The sequence below is a fragment of the Chenopodium quinoa genome, unplaced genomic scaffold (assembly GCF_001683475.1).
Source record: "Chenopodium quinoa cultivar QQ74 unplaced genomic scaffold, ASM168347v1, whole genome shotgun sequence".
Lineage (NCBI taxonomy): Eukaryota > Viridiplantae > Streptophyta > Magnoliopsida > Caryophyllales > Amaranthaceae > Chenopodium > Chenopodium quinoa.
The window spans coordinates 2,972,454-2,993,950 of NW_018744311.1; the positions used below are offsets into that span (position 1 = coordinate 2,972,454).

Consider the following 21,497-nt stretch of genomic DNA (forward strand, 5'->3'; position numbering starts at 1 on the left):
AACCGAGGGAGTATAAACCATCAGAAGTCAAAATTCCGAGTACTTTATAGCGTACGGACTACGAGTATTATATTAACCTTGATTCCTCATGGCTCACGAGTGATGAGTCATGAACCTCAAGTACAGCTAGCCTAATGTTTAATGTTTAATGTTTATGTTTTATGTTAACCTATGTTTTAGATGAATAATATTGTATAGAAATGGTGACAAGCTGGTAACACCTAAAATGGTGACAACCTAGTTATACCTTTGCTGACATGTGTCAGATCTTAACTAGATTTATCATTTTTTATTTTTTAAGCTTATTAATTTAGTTTTTTAATGTTCGGTTGATTGTATACATAAATTTCTCTTTCCAAAGTGATTAGGCATACTACTTGTTTAAGTACATCGACATAAACGAATCCTTGATATAAAAATTTTCTTGTTGTAGCTGGATTAAGGATTTCTTTTTCTTAAACAACAAATTTAAAAGATTCAAGAAACTTGTTTTGTGATTTGGTGTAAACTTCTTCAATTCTCTTTTAATCTTAATATACTTTAGTATTTTTATGACGTATCTTTAGAAACTATAAATAATTCATGTTGCAATTAAGAGGACACAATAAAATTTTATATTGATCAGCGCAAGAACTTAATTCTAACTTTTACTTGACATTAATCACTTAATTGTTCAACAATAAACTTAAACCATTTTTTATTCTTACTGTCTTACTATTCCCATCATTCTTTTTAATTTATACCATTAGTAAAGATGCGAAGCTTTAATCATAATATTCATGAATACATATAACTAAAGAAAAACGGGTCAAATCTTAAGTTACGAAAGGAGTAAAATATCATTATTACTTTCAAGAAATACTTTGAAGAAAACAAACTTTGACCGAACAAACACTTTAACATGTTATTACGAAGTACATTCAGTCATTCAACGTTATCTTAGGGATAATATCGTTCATCAAAAGACATGATTTAACATGTAGATGTAGAAGCAAACTGATAGTGAAAGGCTTTGAAAGGAAAAGGCCAACCAACTCTAAAGAATTCTGACCAACCAAGTTACCTTTGCTTGATTCATGGCTCTAACTCAATCTAAGTATATGATTTGGCACTATAGAGTGATACTAGAGAACAAATTAGGAGTCCATATGATTGACCTTCCAAAATAGAACATGAAACTCAATCAAAATCGAAGAAACACACGGATGAGGGCAACTAACATGCTAGTGCATCTAAAGCTAAGGTGCTATATACACTGGCTCAAAGTTTACACCTTAAATTTAAGTTAGTACAACTTGATTTTTGCGAGTTATTGCTTCTGTTCGGATTAGCTATCGCCTAATTGGATTAAACTTTGTGTACATTATAACATGATTATTATTTTTGGTAAAGGGAGCATTGATTAAGGTCATCATTTATTTCATAAAGCTGTAAGACCAAAATATTATTATTGTTCAAATGAGGAAAAATATTCTAATTTGTAATAAGGTATAGATAGACGAATCTCTCTTAAGTAAAAACTAGATTACTAGCATTTAGACTGAAAAAAACATATATCGAATTATTAACCTTAGATATCACTATGTGACGCTATGTGTAATAATATAAGGTACTACGACATGACAACATCATCATAATCATCTAAAATCAGATTATATCATACTATTGAACGATAGACATAATATTAACGAAAAATACGTACAATCAAATCAAAATTGAACTCCTCTTTCCAATCAGAAATCAATAATCACGTTGATGATGTACTCAAAATTCAAATCGGTAACATGATAGCTAAATCGGAACTAGAGCAATAACTCACAAGATTCAAACCAAGAGTAAATTTGGAATCTTCCAAGATGAATAGGGAAGCTTTTAAGACCCCAATATGACATGTCCCATGTTTCATAAATGATTTTTTTTTTTTTTTTTTTTTTTTTTTTTTTTTGATAATATGTTTCATAAATGATTTATGAATGTATTTGTAATCTCCCGCTATTAAGGCCAAAATTGTCAAAATAACAAAATTATCCATCCCACTTCTACCTCCACCTTTGATGGATCCTCCTCTGCTTTCGCTGTAAAAATTAATAATTCAATTTCTTTTCTTTGATTCCAAACCCTAGATTTCTGTCTCCTTCCTAACACCCCCTTTGTCTTAACTTTCTCTCTCCTCTCTTCTTCATTTCCAATCTCAAATTCATCACTCTCAAAAACAAGAAAAAAAAGGAGGTAATTACAGCAAAACTTAATTCAAATCAATCCCAAATGTTACCTAATATTCATCAATTTATCACCTTGATTGATTTCCCACCCAATTTTTTGATATAATTTTGTGGGTTTTTTATAATTTCATTGATTTCCCACGTAAATTAAGCTAATTTTTTTTGTTGGGTTCTGATTTGATTTGATTAATTGATTGATTACCCACTAAAATTCCCCTGATTTTCTTGGTGGGTTTTCAATTTTTTGTTCAATTAATCACAAATTTGATCTGGGGTTTTGATTTTTGAGGAAAATTCCAATGATTTCAGACCCAGATCTCGTACGCTACGCTTGCGTAGCTCATCATCGTTCTTTAGATTCATCAACGATTTTGGGCGAATTTAACTCAGCTGACTCGGCGCTTCAACAACTCGCTCATCAATGTCTTCACTCTGTTCCACCACATCACAGCATTTTTTCTCACTCATATCGAAATCAAGCTTACACCTTTTTGCTAAATGATGGGTTTGTTTATTTTGGGATATTTGATTCAAAATTGAGAAAATCTGATCAAATTCAATTCTTGGGTTGTTTGAAGGAAACTTTTCATCATATAATCAATGGAAAATCAGATATCAAGTTTTCAAATTTTTGCCTTCAAGGTGAGCTTCACCCAATTTTTCATAAATTGTTGTCAAAAAGTTGTGATTTTGATGCATTGCAATTAATCCCTAATGGTGTTCATAATAACAATAACTCGAAACCGGTTTCGAGTAAGAACAAGAAGATTTTGAATGTGTCATTGTTGTCTGCCTCCAAAATATGTAAAGGAGTGAAGAAAAATAAGTTGTTTGATGAGAGAACAAATAGTGGTGAGCCTTTGGTTGATGATAAAGTTGATTTGTTAAATGAGGGTAATTTTGATGTTGGTGATGTTAAAAATAGGGAAATTAATACCCCAAATGGTAATTTTTTAATGGGTGGTGGTGTTGGTGTTGGAAGGAATAAAGCTAAGAAAATATGGAGAAGACATGTTTGGATTGTGTTAGTGTTGGATTTGGCTGTTTGTTTGATTTTGTTTGGGATTTGGTTGTTTGTTTGCCGAGGGTTTCAATGCATTGAAGGGTAGTAAAATCTATCAGAATTTTCGGTATATGATTTCGACAAGCTTGTTCATCATCTTGGATGTGTTCTTTTTTTGAAATTCAAGGTCATTTGGTTGATCTTGGATTTTGTGGATTTGATGTTGAAGACTATCATCATGAAGTGTTTTACATTTGATCTTGTTGTACCATCAAGTTCATTCAGTTTTATGTCCAAAGAGTAGGAATTACTTTTGAGTGTAATTCAAAAAATGGGGATAACTTCATGTTTTTGAGCTTATTTGGTCTAGCTAATATGATAATTTGGGGTTAATATTTAGTAACCCTTTAATTTGTATTAGTTGAGGATCAATTAGCTTTTGTTATACATCCCCTTGTTAAATCTGTTTTTATGTAATTCTTTGATACTGTGTATAGGAGGAAAGTCAGGAAACCATCAATATGTTACAGTGTTACTTGTGCAGGCTGTTTCAAATTTTAATGGATATGATTATAACTTTTCATCTTGTTTCAACTATGTTCTTTTACTTCTGATTCATTGAATCATGGCTAATTTTATGGTTTGTGTTTGATGCATGATGTATTCTTTGGTTGAGCAATCATTTTCTTTCCATGGTCCCTAGTCTTTCACCAACTTGTTTTTAAACATTTGTATGCCCTTTCTCTAATCGTAATCTATAAAAGTATATCGTTTGAGATTTTCATTGTTGCTATGTTAGGTAGCACGAACATTTCTAAAAGATGATGATAGATCTTGATATTTGATACAGAGTACTTGTTAACTTGTACCAAAAGTTGCATTTCATGCTGATTCAGATCCATTTATGCAATTTTGCAATATTTTGGCTTTTTGCTATACTCCGTAGTACATTTTTGCCACTCATGCTGTATATTAAGCTGTTGCAATACATTGAAGCTCAAAGCACCAATATTACTCAAAAACATGGTGGGGGGAATTCATATTCACATTACCTTTTGTTTTCCACTAAACAAAACAACATTATCATTAGGATACCAATGAACAATGATTCATCGTTGCTTACTTTAAAAATTCTAATACTAAAGCAAGAAGCAACAGCTACCAATTTCTTAACATGTGTTTTTTCTATGCAAAATGCTTTTTGGAAAGATGACAAAGCTAAAGAAATTCAACCTTAATCATGATTAAGAACATGTTAAATTAATCATTTAACTTGCTAATCTAGGTAATTAGTTACAGATTAATCCTGCTGGAAACCTCATAATTGTAGCTCATTATAGTAATAAATAAAGAAAACAAACATTATCTTGTGTCTTCATATAATGCCCATAACATTGATCAACCACCAGAATGAGAGGGTTATACTTAATCAAATCTACATAGCATGTTCTCTACAGATCCAATCTGAATTTTTAAAGGCGCGATTTTCAAGAAAAAATCAAAGTACAGCTATCAAAGATAGCCTCCCCATCTACAAATCCTTGCAAGTTTTACACAATTCGTATTAAACATTTGTATATTTATGGGACAAAATTCGGAAAATCAGATTAGTAACTCAAATGCTCGGGTATGTAACACATACAAACGTGTACAAGAGTATAATATTGTGATCTACAAATACAGCCACACAGTTATACTACATCAAGCAACCTCATTTTGTTTGAAAAAAAAAAAAAAGAAAATTGACCTGTGAGCTGTGACATCCTAACATTGTGTATTTGGGTTCTCAATAAACAGTAAGTGATATGTTTAACCACAGGGAGTGAGCTTGCTGTTTCCTGCACCGCGAGGATTATCATCTTTCCAGTCGTCAAATGCTCTGGCTCTCTCCACTGCGGCATCATCATCTTCATCCTCCTCGGGTGGACCTGGTTTAATAGGATCATTGTACCATGAGGAATTCGCTTCCTCTATGTACTTCTTGGTTCTCTCCTGCCATTTATTCATGATGTCCATTTCCGTCTCACCAGCTTCTTCTATACTCATGGTTGGTAACCTAAGAAGCAAAAAATTAATGCAGGTAAATTCTTCATTGCAACAAGTTATGGTGTAATGAGCTGAGCTAACATGATAAACAGAGGAGCTTGTTTCCTTTTTAAATTGTCAAAAATTTATTCTAGATTCTATGCGCAGTGATGTGACTACTGATTTCAATGACTGTGCATCCAAGTTTTATGTTCAAATCAGATAAAGCAGTAAAGATTAATCCCTAAAAATGAATTGATCAACCATCCCCCCACCAACAAAAGCCCCTCAATCCAGAAGACAAAGCCGAGCTAAACACCAAGCCAGGGTTTAAAACTTTAAATAGCAGCCTGAGGTCAGACTCTTGAGGACTGGTGAATCTTAAAGCTCAATAGAAGACTGAAATCAAGCTCAGCAGCCTAACCCTGGCGAGTCCAGGCTCAGCTTTTGAACATCCCTCACCAAATAGACAGTATCTCAATACTCGCTGAGACACTGACTACTCACCCTTCCAATATGCAGTGAGTGACGAGTAAATTTGAATGAATTAATTGCTTCTCTATAGTGCCTATCCAGCTATACTTCTAGACTTTTGACACTACTATTTTAGATTATATCTTTAGGCATTACATGACATTCATTACTGAACAGGAGCCTGCCTCTCCTCTCATGATGATACACATTACACAGTGCCCACACCAAGCCCAATTAGAAAAGAAAATAATACCCAGAAAAAGCAACAGACCCAACAGTATCAGAACAACCAAAAAATTTCTGCAAATTGAAATGCTTTTCATATTCAAGGAGTCTTGATGTACCTGTGGCCAGGTTGGAAAACCTGTGCTGCCATTCTTTCTCTCTCGGTTGTAAGATTTCTGCCGGTGAGACTAGCTGGTCCAAATATGAGGGGTTGATGTTTGTGTTCATGTGTCTGTGAAACACTTGCTCTCCCTTCAAGAACATCTTGTGCAAAGGTAGCACATGTTATCGGTGGTGCTGGTTTTGCGTACTGAGCTCGGGTGGCAGAATCACGATGCCACCCCTCTACCTTACTTTTCCGTTCATCTAATAGAGACTCAGTGAATTCCTTACCCAAGTCCTGCAAAGATAAGCAGGAGCTCAACAATAGATGTATAAATATCCTTACAACTACAGAGGCTGGTGTCACAGCAAAGGTATCAAAATATCAAATAAAAACCTGCATCTGTCTCTCCACAGCAGAAAGCATCTCTTCCTCTTTCTTCAGCATTTCTAGCAAATCCAAAGCCTACATAGAAGTAAAGCAACAAGTGAACAAGCCTACTTATAAAAAAAAGAGAAAACAATAAAGGTGATTTTGCATATATGATATGTCAATTTTTGCTAAGATACCTTGCAAATTGCCAAAGAGATAGTGGTAAGCCAAGCCTGCAATGACACACACATACATTAAAAAAGGATACCATAGATAAAGGATCTTTTGGGATGTGAAACTTGCAATACTCTATATTTTGCTTAAACATTAACCTCAATTTGCAAATAAAAAATCCAGATTAAATTATGATAGATCTACATTGTAACAAATACGGAGTACAAATGGGTCTGCTGGTGATCATGGTGGTGATGGGTCTGCTGGTGTTGCGGAGAACAAAATAAAGAAGTAAATTGTGTATAAGAAGTTTAAAAAGAAAAACTAACCTCCCTCTCTTCCTCCCCATCATCATCCAACACATCTTCCTCTCCTGCTTCAACAGGTGTAGATAAAGCTGAAGCTCTTGTTGAACGTCCACGTCGTTCCCTATGCTCTTTAATCTCTAGTAGCTTAGACTCAGCAGCCTTTTTTCGTTTAAAACGAGCAATCTAGATTGATTCCATACAGGAAAACATCAATGGTAAAATTTAAAAGAAATCTATATTGATATTGTTCAGCATAAATCAACGTGTCAAGGTAAACTAAAAATAATGATCAAAGCAAATGTTCTACGTAGTATATGGTACCACTTAGACCAACCTTTTTGGCCCTTTTATCAGCAAAAGTATTAGAACTGCCTTGCTTGGAAGATTCCGACTCTTCTTCAGGTAAGAGCTCCATGGCTTCACAAAATGTAACAAATTCCTAAAAAGAGAACAATCATATTAAGACACTCCAAACTATAAGATTATGGTGAATGAACCATAACTTTGAATAGATGAACTATAATAAAATGAACCAACTCTATTCATGTACTAGTTACGACAGCAAAAACATTTTCTAGAGTATTAAAATTAACAATTTTCTAGAGTATAAAATTAATCAATTGTGTTAAATTGTGACTTGATACCTTTTTGGTTAGTCATAAACTTAAAGTATTTACAAGAAACATAAAAACAAAATATAGGCACATTTTGATAGACAACCTTATTCAAAAGGAATCCAATTTGAATATAGTATCTAATTCAATTTAAAGAATGTAATTTTCTTTTGTACCATTGCTAATTTGCTAGTACAATTACTAAACAGTTGTCTTCTTAGTATTATACGTAGTATAATAATAATTAAGCTCACTACTTATAAGAATTAGATAAATGTACCTTCAGCTTTGTTTGTGAAGCCTTAAGAATTTGTACCCTATCTTCCTGTGAAACTTTTTCTGTCAGCTCACCTAAGTAGTATGGAACCTGTAAAGTCAAATGAATAAGAAATGTCAATCACTCTGGTGTCAACTGATCAACACTGCAGGAGCAAGCATTAACTAAGTAACTTATCCAGCCGAAAACAAATGCCTCCAAGCAATTCAGTGGGCCAGTAGCAACATCATCTAATGAAAATGGAACAAGAAAAACAACCAGTAAAGCTGAACACAAATTTCAATTGTTTAAGAAAATACATCCAGATCTGCTGTCATTCATCTATTTAATTAATATTGATAATTTGTTATCTTCTACTGTCTGCTCATTGTTGCACAAAGTTCATACTTAAACGGAGTAACATATTAGAGCCAAATGAACTTACAAGGCCCAAAACTAGACAGTACCCAAACATACCGGACCTAATTTGATATTGATTGACACATCATAATAAGCTAGTTGGAGATAGACCCGAAGATAACTCAGGCCAACCTTATCATCACCTAAATCGATCCCAGTCCAATGAATAGAATGTACTTCTAAGGCTCTAGCTAAAAGATCTTTCTTTCTATCAGATACAGGTGACACATATACATAAATCATACTTGAAACATGCGACAGAGAAATATGTAGACAGACTAGATCCAATGGAAAGAACACATGGGAATTGACTAGAGGACCTTTAGAGTAGCAATTTACCCCCTCTACCTTCTGATGACCACTTTAATAAAAAATTCTACCAACAAACAGATACACACATAGTAGCCTCTCTCCATATTGTATGCCACCAACTCAAAATGACATCAACTCAATGAACACACCTTGACAAAAGAATAGCAAGACTTACTATACTAAAACATGGCAAAAAATGTAGATTGGCTTAAACAAAACTGGTGAAATCTACATGGAGCCAAAGATGGAGTATGACCAATTAAAATTTTTCTTCCAAAAATCCAAGTCAATAGGAGTGTGTCACTGCTACTACATAAAGATTTAGGGAAAAAAATTGTCACTTTAACTAACTAGCATCGACAAGCTTTTAAACTCCTACATTTAAAAGATAACCGACCAATACCCCATAATTCTATAAAATCTTGTAGTGATGCAATTTGATACTACTTGATTAACTTACCTAGGGACTATGGATAATTGACTAGTAAGCCACATCTTACCAGGATCATAGGCCAGATGCACAAATTGCCACGTTTTCGGTTTACTCATTTGACGTTCGTTACTCGATTTTTCTACCACCACAATTTCCTTGTGATTTCATTTCATGCCATTTTGTTTTTTTATTTTACATCACATAAATCTCTTCTTTTATTTATTTTTTCCAAAATTTGCTATTTGGGCCAATCCCCATTTTAAGTGTGAGGATTCACTCTATACTTTTTTGTAACACTGTTATTAAAATATACTGATTATGATAATAAAAACGAGTATAAACAAAATTCGTTGGTTACTTCACAAATGAGCTAGCTAAATCTCCAAAATCAAACAATCAGATGAACACCAAGCTAATTAATTAAATAAACAAGAATTACCAGAATATACTTGAGATTAGCAGTGCTAATATCCTCTTTAGTTTCATTAGTCGAAAACAATCCCAATCTACTAATCATATCCTCGCATTTCTCCAACATTTCACATCCCTTTCGTATACTCTCCTGAAAATCAACCCTAACATCAATTAAATTCCACATTAAAAATAAACAAATTAGGGTTAATCAAAAACAAAATAGCAGAAATTTTCAAATCAAAAAAAAAAAAAAAAACCTGATCAACGGTTGAATCAGAAGCCAACTGATGAATCTTACGAGCTTGATCGAATAGAGAAGGTAAACTCATCTCAGAAATATTCAATTCCCCCATTTCTGAATTGAGGAGATAGAAAGCGCGCGAAAATCAGGTCGAGATTTAAGAAATTAGGGTTTTTTCTAGGTGAATTAGGGAGGTAATTGGGGAAGAAGTTCTGGAGAGTAAAAGAGCTGGAATTATTTTGGAGGAGAGAGAAAATTAGTGGGAAGGGCTAGAATCCTGTACATCACGTCGTATGATAGAGGTAACTATTCTCTGATTATGGGCCTTACGATCGTGTTTTGCTTAATGGGCTAGAATCCATAATGTTAAAGAAAATAGACAGGCATATACTGAGGTGCACACTTTACTATAATTCCGAGTCACTTACTTAGGCCTAAGAAAATAGGCGTTAGTATAGATTGAATACTAGTGTAATATATTAAAGGCGTTTATAAAAAATGTACGGTATATGTGTTACGCAAATCCTTTGAAAGTATGCCACGTCATTACTTAATTAACCTTAATTGTTGTGCCACGTCGCCCAAGAAACCCACATTATTTCATATAAAAACTAGTTTTTGGGTCCGGGCGATGCCCCGCGTTATTACTTAGGGTTGATCATTAATATACATAGTAATTTATAACTCAATTAAATTTGTTATTCATATTGAATTGTCATTTGTTGCATAAAAATATTTTGTATTCAAAAGAATACATAAAAAATAACTTAGATTGGTGGTAAAACACTTAGTTTTAGATTTAGAGGTTGCGTGTTCAAATCTTGGCGTAATGATTAGTTGAGTTGGTGACGTGGTGTAGTGATGGTAGTTTACGTGACACGTAGACGTTTTTATAAACGCCTTTTAATATATTAGTATAGAAATAAGATTAAGGGGATTCAAACACCCAACCATTTATAATGAAGTTGGCTATTTAACCATCTTACCTCGTTATCATGCATATAATAAATGTGAAAAAAAAATATAAATAAGTGTTAACTACATGATTTAATTATTATTTTTTTAATGTTGATTTCAGATTTCAAAATTCTTTTAATTTAAAAAAAAATAAAACCCCAAGTACACGATTACAAAAGTAGTAACTACCCGAGGCAACACCTAAAGAGGCTAAACCATCAACTTCATCCCTTAATACAAAGCCTCTTTCTCTTTTTTGGGATATAATTTACAACAAACGGTCTAACAAACCTTATCGAGAGCAAATCCAAGTTGATCCCTCTGATTATCTTGATTAATATACCTGAAAGACCACAATTTATACTTTTGACCAACCTTAATTTCATTCCTCTCCACCACTTGCATCCAATCCTTAACGAGAACATAAAACACTTCCCAATATTTGAATTTTAAATTGCTAATAATGTGTTTATCCTTTCCCGTGTTGGCGCATTTCACTAGTGTAGGTTCAATCAACACCACATCCATAGTCCGTCTTATAGCCCGATCCGATTTATCATAGCCTATAATTTTCTTCAAGTAATCCTCTTCATGTTTGTGTAGAAAATCCTTGGATTCAATTGAATTGAATGGAATACTTAACCTTGCTTGATTTTGTCGTGTATCACTCTTATATATATATTTTTCTTTTAACACTATCTTCAACTCTGATCCTCTCAGTTTACTTATTTCTCTCATCAACGACAACGGGGGTAACTCATTGTCACGTTGCGAAATTGACAAAGACGATGAAGATGGTGATCCAATATCATCACTAACCTTTGTTTTGTCATCATTATTATGGTGCAACTTTCCCTCGAAAGAAAGCTTTGCCAATTCATGGAATATGATGTCTTGCAACATTGAGTGTTTTTTTGTACCAAATGAATTATTGTTGGTATGATTAGATCCCAATAATAACTTGTTTTCAGAACTTTGCTTTATTTTCTTCTTCTTGAAGATGTCTTCTTTCATGATAGCTAAGAGCTCAGCTCGTGATTTCGTTTTCGAGAGCTTTTTTAATTTATCGGCGTATAAATCCCATTCATGCATTACATTTTGGGCCGAATTTCTTGTTGCAGGTGTTAGATAATCTGTTTTATGATCTATAAAAAGAAATTAAAAAAATATATAAATAAATTATAATTATGACTTAGGTTAAACAAATTTTATGATTAAAAAAAAATAATAATAAGCATTGCATCAAATCAAAGTTGACAACTAGTAACACTCAAAAGTCTCATACCCTTGCCAAAAACTGAAAAATCGGGCGATATCTATTCATATGTTATTTTTTCAGATTTTATTTTTACACTTTACTCCACAATATTGAATTTCAGAAAAAAAAAAAAAAAAAATCAGCAAATCAGTTTTCTAATGTCGAGAAGATTAAAAATCATAAAATTACCAATAAATTTCATTTTATTTTTTATTTATTTAAATTTAAAATCAGATACTTTTTTTTTTTAATAGCAAAAATATTTCATTAATTAAAAGTCATACGACATGTACAACAGAGATTAGACGTTAACAATTACATAAGATACTTTGGAAACCTAAATAAACGTTAAATTATTCTACTATTCAAATGAAAAAAAAAAACCTTTAAATTTTGGAATTAAAATCTTCAAAAACTCAGTTGGTCTTATAAATTGTAAATGACTACAAATTATAAATCTTTTAACAAATTCTTGATTAAGGCAAGACTAACATTAATGTATTGTAAAACAAATTAAAGTTACTCTAAAAGTATTTTAAGTTGTTTCGAAAAAATAAATAAATTGTATTTTAGGTTACTACTACTATGTTATATATTCTATGATAAAGAAAGTTGAAGTAAGTTTACCTTCATCCATTGTAGAATCCTCCATAGTATTAGTACTCGGAATCCTTTTGGTTTCGGCAATCATACTTGTATTGATTGCCATGTCTATTTTCCTCTCTTTTCGTTTAATTGTTAAAACAACCACTGTTTCTTCAATTGTGTATATTGAATGATTGAGCAAATATTTATAAGCGAGATGAGTGAAGTCGATAAAGAAATTCCCCAAAATATGATAATTGTTTTCCTAAAATATGATTAGATATCAGGAATATTATCTAAGCTAAGAGTTCTTCTTAGACTCAAACTATGTTTCCTTATACGTAGTATTGATCTTTGTTGCAAAAATAAGATGATATCTTTTGGACACTTTTTTGTTAAATACAGTTGTTTACTTGGAGACTTGACTTTCCTTGTAAAGTACAAACTACAAAGTACTAATCTGAATATTAGTAGAATTTTATCATACGTATTTTTGCAAGACATAAATAGAGAAAAATAAAAAAATAAAAAAAATTGAGAATTTAAATTTTATTCTGGTGTACATAAAACATAGTCTTTTCAAAAAATCAGAGGATAGCAAATCAAATTTGACTAAACATACACGTGGCACTTATCCATTAAAAGAACACGTGGATTTTCATCAGAAAGTGGTACACCGTCCCACACCTAATAAAAACCCTTTCCTTTTCCTACGTGGAGTAGTGTTTATAAATATATCATCTATTTCCAGCTTTTTCTTCACCAATTTATTTCTGGAAAACAAAATTTCATCTTTATTTTTTTTTTGAAAGAAATTTCATCTTTATTTAATCCACAAAAAATAAAAATAAAATCCTCACACAAAAAAGAATTTTATTAACAACACCAAAACGATGCCGTATTGCAATGTTTCTGGTGAACAACCCGCCGGTAAAAATGGGGCCCGAATATTTTATCGAACTTACGGGAGTGGACCTGTAAAAGTTCTTCTTATAATTGGTAATTTAATTTGATAATAACAATTTTTTTGATGAATTTGAGATGGGTAATTTGTTTAATTTTTCTGGGTATTTGTTGAATTTTGATGATTTTGGATGATCAGGTTTAGCTGGGACACATGATTCATGGGGTCCTCAAATCAAAGCGTTGGCAGGGACTGATGTACCCAATGATGAGAAATCAACGGTGGATGATGAGGGTGTAGGAAATGGGAGTATGGAGGTTTGTGCATTTGATAATCGGGGAATGGGTCGGAGCTTTGCTCCAATCAAAAGATCCGAGTATACGTAAGTTTTATACTACGAGTAGTATTCATTTTCATAATTTATTCATATGCATTGTTTTAATTTTCGTGAAATTTGTGTAATTTGAATAATGTTTCTATTTTTAGTTGAATTGTGTTGATTTATGAGATGATCACAAATTGTGAAATTGTGCTTATTTTGACTTTTCTTTGTCGGATTCTCTTAATTAAAAGAGCATGAATCATGTGAACTTTTATTCTTTACTTGTTTGTACATTTTTTCTTTTGGAGGGGTTACTTGTTTGGACTTAATGGATGTTAATGAATTGTTTGTTATTATTGGTGATTTGCTTATTTAATTTAACTAAACTAGGAGGCGCAAAGTGTGATTAATGTAGACGGGATTCAATCTTACACTTCACTCAGCTCTCAAGATAGTCAAGAAGTAAGTTGTGTAAAACTTGTTTGAACAATTGAACTATTGATAGCACTCCAGCGTTAATGGTTGGTTGGTATGCATCAATTAGGCAAATTTGCTTGTGATTACAAATGTGTGGCATTGAAAAATTCAAATAAAAAAATTATTTTTTTTGTCTATCTTACTAATTCTTCTTGGATGTTTTGGTATGTTTGAAATTATGAAAATATCTACCCGATTCCCACTTTCCTTTTTGGTATGGAGTATATATATAGCATGTGATTTTTGAATTGGTAAATTTTGTGTTGACCTTTACTTGCAACATGGGAGTTGAAACTCATACTTTTGACATCGGTGTGTGTTGAACTAGTCAGGAAGGAATGCTATGTTGATGAATTAAGCTTATGCAAGTTGTCAAAACTTGAATGAGTTTGTTGATTGTATCTACCCTGATAAGTTGATTGTTGGGGTTTTGAAGTTTTTTTATATCTTTTCATGAACTTTTCTGTGTTGTTGATGTTTGACATGATTTATTCTTTGACTAAATATTGTTTTTTATGAACTTTTTGGTCTTATTGATGTTGGACATTGTATTATTTTTATTTGGAACAGAACAACGATTATGGCAAAGGATGCGATAGCTGTAATGGATCATTTGGGTTGGAAGAAAGCACATGTTTTTGGGCATTCAATGGGTGAGTTCATGACTTCCCGAGGAATGTTTGTTGCCATTGAATCATAATTTTGCGCCGCTTTGACACCTTTGTTTTGCTACAGGTGGTATGATAGCTTGCAAGTTTTCAGCTTTAGTACCCGATAGAGTTTCATCCTTGGCTTTACTTAATGTTACTGGAGGAGGATTTCAATGTTTGCCAAAGGTATGGACTGGCGCAGTTTTCACCTTGCAAGTATTTGGTTGTCTTTATCCTCGTGATATGCAATGCTTATTTAATTGTTATTCTGAACATAGTTATCTCTAACAGATCATTATTCTGTAGTATGATTTGTGTTTATAGCTTTCAGTCCTGCACAATTTTTGAATGATTTCCTTCAAATTGTTTGGTACATTTAATCAGTGTGATGTAAACTGGTGTCAATTAGTTGAGTATTATGGTCAACTTTATACGATTTCTTCTTTGTAAAAGTGAAAAATGATACGGAGTAGCATCTAGGAAGTAATGAAGTATGGCTCTCCTAGTCGGCTAGTCCATGATTTCACATTGATAGCTACCTTTTGAAAGGATGAGTCTGAATATATAAAGGCCAGTGGGCCTCCTGTTTATTACGATTCTTCCAAGAAACCATTGTTTGTTTGCTTTATTCAAGGTTAGCATCGCAACATTTGTTCCCTAATTTGCTTGGCCCTGAACTATGAACAGGCTTTTCTAAGGATGGACGATACTTCTTGGAAGGTTTATCAGCTGTGTTTAATGCGTAAATTGTGTACTTTTGTTTAACTTTTATGTGTGGAAAGGCTTGAAGTTGTCTAAATTAACTATTGTAGAAAACACGTGTCTGATGTATGGTGCTTGATGATGGAGCCAGTGTATCTGAGCTTTATTCTAGAACATCTTTTCTGAAATATATTTATTCTCTGGAATGTGGCTAGAACCAGAGACGACTGAATATAATAGACCTCCTTGTTAACCTCTGAACTGAGTGGACTCTGATACTGGGGGTAATGTGCGGAAGATTCTATAATTCTGCAAGACAACCTTGTTTCTCATCTTGTACTGTGAACAGACAACAACAATAACAATAAGATGTTTTACAATTTTTGTAATTCTTAAAAGTGATACATAGGGACTAGATGGACTGGTACAAGAAGTCATTAATGTTTCTATAGAAATCTAAACAATACATGAAGTTTGAATACGTATTCTAATGACCCTGTTGCTTCTCAATTTCAGCTTGACCGGTTAACTGTATCAGTTGCAGTGCGGTTCTTGATGGCCAAGACACCAGAAGAAAGGGCTGCTGTGGACTTGGACACACATTACAGCCAGGTAAAAATATACTCCGTATCTCTTGTTTTATTATGCTGCAAATTTAGATCAATGTTGTCAGCAAGACACCAAGTAAATGCTTCAGCTTCCTACTCCTGTTGCATACCTGCCAATCCACCAATTGTCCATAATTATGTGTAAAAGTGATGACAAATTCTCATTAGCTAATGTATTATGGATTACAGGACTATCTCAAAGAGTGTGTTGGAGAGAGTACAAGACGAGCAATTTTATACAAGGTTAGCATTTCATAAACTATTACATCTTACTGTATGTATTGGTGGACTTGTTTGAATGTAATGTTGTGGAAGTGCTTCAGAGATTATTCACTAAAGTTTCTGTTATCATGCTTTTATGTTTAGAATCGGATGTTTACGATATAAGTTGTTTGCTTTTCACTGAATGCAGGAATATGTCAAAGGTATATCAAAAACTGGAATGCAGGCCAATCATGGTTTTGAAGGTCAGATCAATGCTTGTTGGACACATAAGTTGACCAGAGCAGAAATTGAACAAATTCGTTCTGCTGGTTTCCTCATCTCTGTCATTCACGGAAGACATGACATCATAGCTCAAATTAGTCACGCTAAACGACTTGCGGAGAAGTTTCATCCTTTTGCCAGAATGGTGGATCTACACGGAGGGCATCTAGTGAGCCATGAGAAAACAAACGAGGTAGGGATGTTTTTACGACATTTTAAAGCGTGGGTTTTGTTTATGTCGACAACTTATAACATATGGATATGGATGCCAAATGCACATCCAATTTGTTTTGCAAGTTTTCTGACATACGTATTTCTGTCTTAGGTTAACGAAGCACTTCTTGATTTAATTAGAGCATCAGAATGCAAGACAAGCCCATATGATTGGACAAATTTGCCTGATAAGACAAGCTCAGGTATGCTCTCACCAACACTTCAAGCTCCCGATATCGGTTTTGCTCCCTTCTCTTGTATCTTGAGGTGCTACAAACTTTAACATTATACTTTGTGCCCCTCTATAGGGAAGGAGCTGCTATATTCATGTTTTTCCTTCCTTTTCAGATTGGATACCATTGATGATGCTGAGCACTACAAAATCAGCCACAAGAAGCAGCCTATCATCCATGTATAGAGTATTGGAAAGATTGAACGGCTACTTGATATATCTCTTCGGTGTCTTTGTGCTTTTGTACGAGTATGTACGAAGAGCAGTGGGAAGATTCAAGCCTGTAAGGATCGGGGCTACTCTCACATGACCCAATTCATAAGATCGTTGCTCGTCTCTATAGTCATCGGGATTGAGCCTTTAAGAATACCAACAAATGGGTGCACGATTTTGATTCTGTGCAACGAAATTTTACTAGCAACGATTGCAAATGTATAGTATATTAAAAAAAAAAAAAAAAGACGGATGAGAGGAAGTGTTTTTGTCCCCTTTCCTTGCTATTGTGAGGCCTTGTATTACCAGCAGCCCTAGCATAAAATGAGGGGAGATCCCAGTTGATAATTGTAACATGTATAATTTGATCATAATTGTGAATTGAATAATTATATTGAAATATACTTTTATTCTTCTATTTATCTAGATGGCTATGGTATTAATCAAAAACTCGAATTTAGTAACGAGTGATTGCTACTAAACCTAACGAGACCAAAGAACAGAGGAGGGGCTAGTTATGCTTGCGAAAGAGCCGAAAGGCTCATCATCCCACATTTGTGATACGGGGATTCCTTACTTTCACTCTTTCCTCTTCCTTTTCTATTATGAATGCCTTTCCTCATATTCCTACAAAGTAAGGATTTAATACGGGGGACTCTTCATAACTGCAATTTATGTCTTACACAACTGCAGTTTATGTCTTACACTCAGGTGTACGGTGTATCTACAAATAGCTCGTGTACATGCCATATTACCATGCTCTACCTATATGGCTATGTGCCTATGTGTACGGTTACTTGAGATTTTAATGGACTCATTGTCAGCTATTACATACTACAGTACATATTTTGGGAACTGCCAAGCTTGTCTTGGTAATTCAAATTGTACCTGGATTTGTACCAGACTAGGAAATCCATATTAGTTATAAGTAAATTAAATTACTAGCTAATTCTACAATCGACATCTTTTAGGAAAATGAATCAAATACGTGCAACATACTCTTATCATCTTTTACTAGTGTGAAGTACTTGAATTAAATTAATTTAAAAATGACTGATTTGAGGTTAATTTTGTAGATCAACAATTAGCAATACTTGTATAATACTTGGCATTATCCAAGTCAGTAAGTTATCTCTACATTTCATCAATATAATAAATTAATAATCCTTCCATTATCTAATTTTCTACCCTTCATGACTGTAAAAAAATTTATTCAAAAATAGTAAGCTAAGACATTAGACTGTCATCAAACAAAAATTTATTGTTATAAAAATATAAACCATAATCAATACTTGTATAAGCCTTTATAAATAAAAAAAAGATATGAATGAAGTACACTCAGGGGCGGACCCACCTTTAGTCATAGTGGGTCCGGTGACACAGTATTTTTTTTTAAAATAAAATATCAAAGAGACCCCTTATTATAGATAGGCGGTCTCTTTGATGATGCTAACATCAAAGAGACCTCTTACTAAGGTAGGCGATCTCTTTAATGCTGCTATTGCTACTTAAATATTAAAGAGACCTGTTATTTATATAAGAGGTCTCTTTGATGCTACTATTGCATTTTGCAATTTTTTTGCGCTACTTTCTGTTTTCATTAAAGAGACCAGTTATATTTAATAACTGGTCTCTTAAGTTATCTCACTTTTTTTTGTATAATTTTTTAATAATTTTTTTTTCCCTTTTTATATCTTATATTTGTACAACCGATTTTAATATTTCCCCATAAAGCTTATCAATTAACTAAAAAATCATAAAGTTAATTCAATATAATAATTTTATTGTACCATTTGTTTATAACATGTTATTTGTAGTATTTTCGACTTGTAAAATTGAATTCTTAAGTACTGTATTTGGTTGTGGTATGTATTTTTGTGTCCTATTTTTGGATTGAAATCAATTTGGTGAAATATGGAAAAAAAAAAATTGTACTTTCACAAATGATCAATAATTGATGGTGACACACTATCTCGGAAATCTTGGATCCGCCACTGAGTACACTATACGTCGATACTAACAATTTCAGGTTAAATAGTTATATAATTTCGTCGCAAAAGCCAAAAAAATCAACTCAAGCAAGATGTACGAGTATCGGAGTATATGCATATTCATAAAAATGAATCAAAATATGCAGAGGATTATATAATAAGCAACATGAAACATAATAAATCATGCATGCCAAAAAAAAAAAAAAAAAAAAAAAAAAAAAAAAAAAAAAAAAAAAAAAAGGTTACCTCAAATTTGTTTATACGTTGATTCTGAGGAAGAACTAAGTACAACCTACAAATAGAGTTATTATTATGAAAGTTATTGAAGATGAGAAATAGAGAAAAATTTCATGCAGAAGTGATTAGAATGAAGGGGAGATAGAAAGAGAGAAAACAAAACAGGGGATTTGAAGGTGTCAAGTCTGTTAACATAATTTTAGGCCAAGGTATCATGGTTATTATTTTAGATGCTATGAGAATATACGGATATGCTATTTTATATGCCTTTTTTTATCCTCAAGAAATTTAAAGTATTTTTATGGTGCTACGTTTGTGTCGCTCTTATATATGAGGGGACCTTAAGTTTATCTTCTTGTTAAAAAAAAAAAGTTTATCTTGTATGTGAACGATTCTTATATATAATTAATTAATTATACTACTAGGTCATAAGAATTTAGAACATATGCTAATCTTTAAAAAATGAAAATTAAACTTTTGAACCCTTTTTCTTGGAATTATATTAGATTTACGATGATTTTTTAGTGTTAGTGAGATAGGTGATATTCCGGACTTATTATTAATTTTATTAAGAGGAAACACACAAATACACAATAGATGCTTAGTGTGAATTGGTCATGATGATGAAAAGATGACTTATGTATTCTAAGTTTCTAACACAACTCTCTAACACCATCATACCAACTTCTAAATAAGTGAAGACAAAAATGCACTGAAATTGAGAGAAAACAGAGAAAATAATGATGTTTAGGTTTGCTCATTCTGCCGTTTTTTCATTCATTCATTCTGAGCCAAAAAAACAGCCCACCAACTTACATAAATATGTGAGGCTCACCCACTTACAGAATGACACCACACTACAAGGAACTTTCCTAGAAATATTCAAAATAACAGCTGTAAATACAGGCAAAAAAGACAAGAAAAGGACAACAGTAAAATATTCTTATATCAGCAGAATTGAGCATCCTCCTTTAACACTCCCCTTCAAGCTGAGAGGAAGATGTCTGAACTCCAAGCTTGCTTAGTAACTGAGAGTATTGATCTGTAGATACCACCTTAGTGAAAATATCTGCTATCTAATTTGCAGATTTGATGTACTTGGGAATAACAGTACCATCAACCACCTTTTCTCTGATGAAATGACAGTCCACCTCCACATGCTTTGTTCTTTCATGCTGAACAGGATTAGCTGCTATAGCCAGGGCAGCTTGGTTGTCACAAAAAAGTGGAGTGCTTCCAAGAGACTTTAGTCCAAGATCCTTCAATAGCTGTTTAATCCACATAACTTCACAGATTGTCAAAGCCATTGACCTATATTCAGCTTCTGCAATAGATTTAGCAACCACCTGCTGTTTCTTTGCTTTCCAAGAGATAGGAGAGGCTCCAAGTAAGATACAGAAACCAGAAGTAGACCTCCTTGTAATAGGGCATCCAGCCCAGTCACTGTCACAATAAGCTTCCGGTCTTACACTTGAGTCAGCTGCCAGAAGAATACCTTGGTTTTTTGTGCCAGACAGATACCTTAGCACCCTAAGAGCAGCCTGATAATGAGCAGAAGAAGGAGCATGCATAAATTGACTCAAGGTATGAATAGTGAAAGCAATATCTGGCCTGGTGATGGTAAGATAGATAAGTTTCCCTATCAATCTTTGATACTTCTCAGGGTGTGAAAGAGGAGTGCCAGAGCTATGAGTGAGCTTGACATGAGTATCCATAGGAAGTCTCAGAGGCTTGCATCCTGTTAGATTATATTCATGGAGAATGTCCATGATGTATTTCCTTTGTGATAGAAATATTCCTGCTTCTGTTCTATCAGCTTCAATTCCAAGGAAATACCTAAGATCACCCATGTCTTTCATCTTGAACTGACTTTTCAAGTATTCCTTGGCTTCTGAGATCAATTCCACATTGCTTCCAGTGATGATGAGATCATCCACATAGACAAGTATTGCAGTAAATCCCTTCTCACTTTTCTGTGTAAATAAGGAATAATCAGCTTTGGATTGATTATATCCCTTCCCTGTAAGAGCAGAGCTTAGCTTAGCATACCACTGTCTTGGTGCTTG

General features: G+C 33.2%; 3 protein-coding genes across 3 annotated transcripts; 2 read left to right on the forward strand and 1 right to left on the reverse strand.

Annotated features, from left to right (window-relative positions):
• The first annotated feature begins 1,791 nt into the window (after positions 1 to 1,791).
• On the forward strand, positions 1,792 to 3,822 carry LOC110696135 (phytolongin Phyl2.2-like). Its single transcript, XM_021873423.1, has one exon. The coding sequence runs from the start codon at positions 2,522 to 2,524 to the stop codon at positions 3,329 to 3,331; it is 810 nt and encodes a 269-aa protein (XP_021729115.1). The 5' UTR covers positions 1,792 to 2,521; the 3' UTR covers positions 3,332 to 3,822.
• Positions 3,823 to 4,804: 982 nt separating this feature from the next.
• Positions 4,805 to 9,870, reverse strand: LOC110696136 (PP2A regulatory subunit TAP46-like). Its single transcript, XM_021873424.1, has 9 exons — positions 9,613 to 9,870; positions 9,381 to 9,503; positions 7,801 to 7,887; positions 7,241 to 7,345; positions 6,928 to 7,089; positions 6,622 to 6,657; positions 6,449 to 6,517; positions 6,069 to 6,349; positions 4,805 to 5,281 (listed from the first exon to the last, which is right to left on the reverse strand). Exons 1-9 carry the CDS (start codon positions 9,706 to 9,708, stop codon positions 5,035 to 5,037), a joined length of 1,206 nt encoding a protein of 401 aa, XP_021729116.1. The 5' UTR covers positions 9,709 to 9,870; the 3' UTR covers positions 4,805 to 5,034.
• A 3,283-nt stretch (positions 9,871 to 13,153) lies between these two features.
• Positions 13,154 to 17,625, forward strand: LOC110696137 (putative aminoacrylate hydrolase RutD). Its single transcript, XM_021873425.1, has 9 exons — positions 13,154 to 13,395; positions 13,499 to 13,682; positions 14,670 to 14,752; positions 14,835 to 14,935; positions 15,968 to 16,063; positions 16,249 to 16,302; positions 16,472 to 16,738; positions 16,871 to 16,961; positions 17,107 to 17,625. The coding sequence occupies exons 1-9, from the start codon at positions 13,290 to 13,292 to the stop codon at positions 17,298 to 17,300; spliced, it is 1,176 nt and encodes a 391-aa protein (XP_021729117.1). The 5' UTR covers positions 13,154 to 13,289; the 3' UTR covers positions 17,301 to 17,625.
• Positions 17,626 to 21,497: the final 3,872 nt, after the last annotated feature.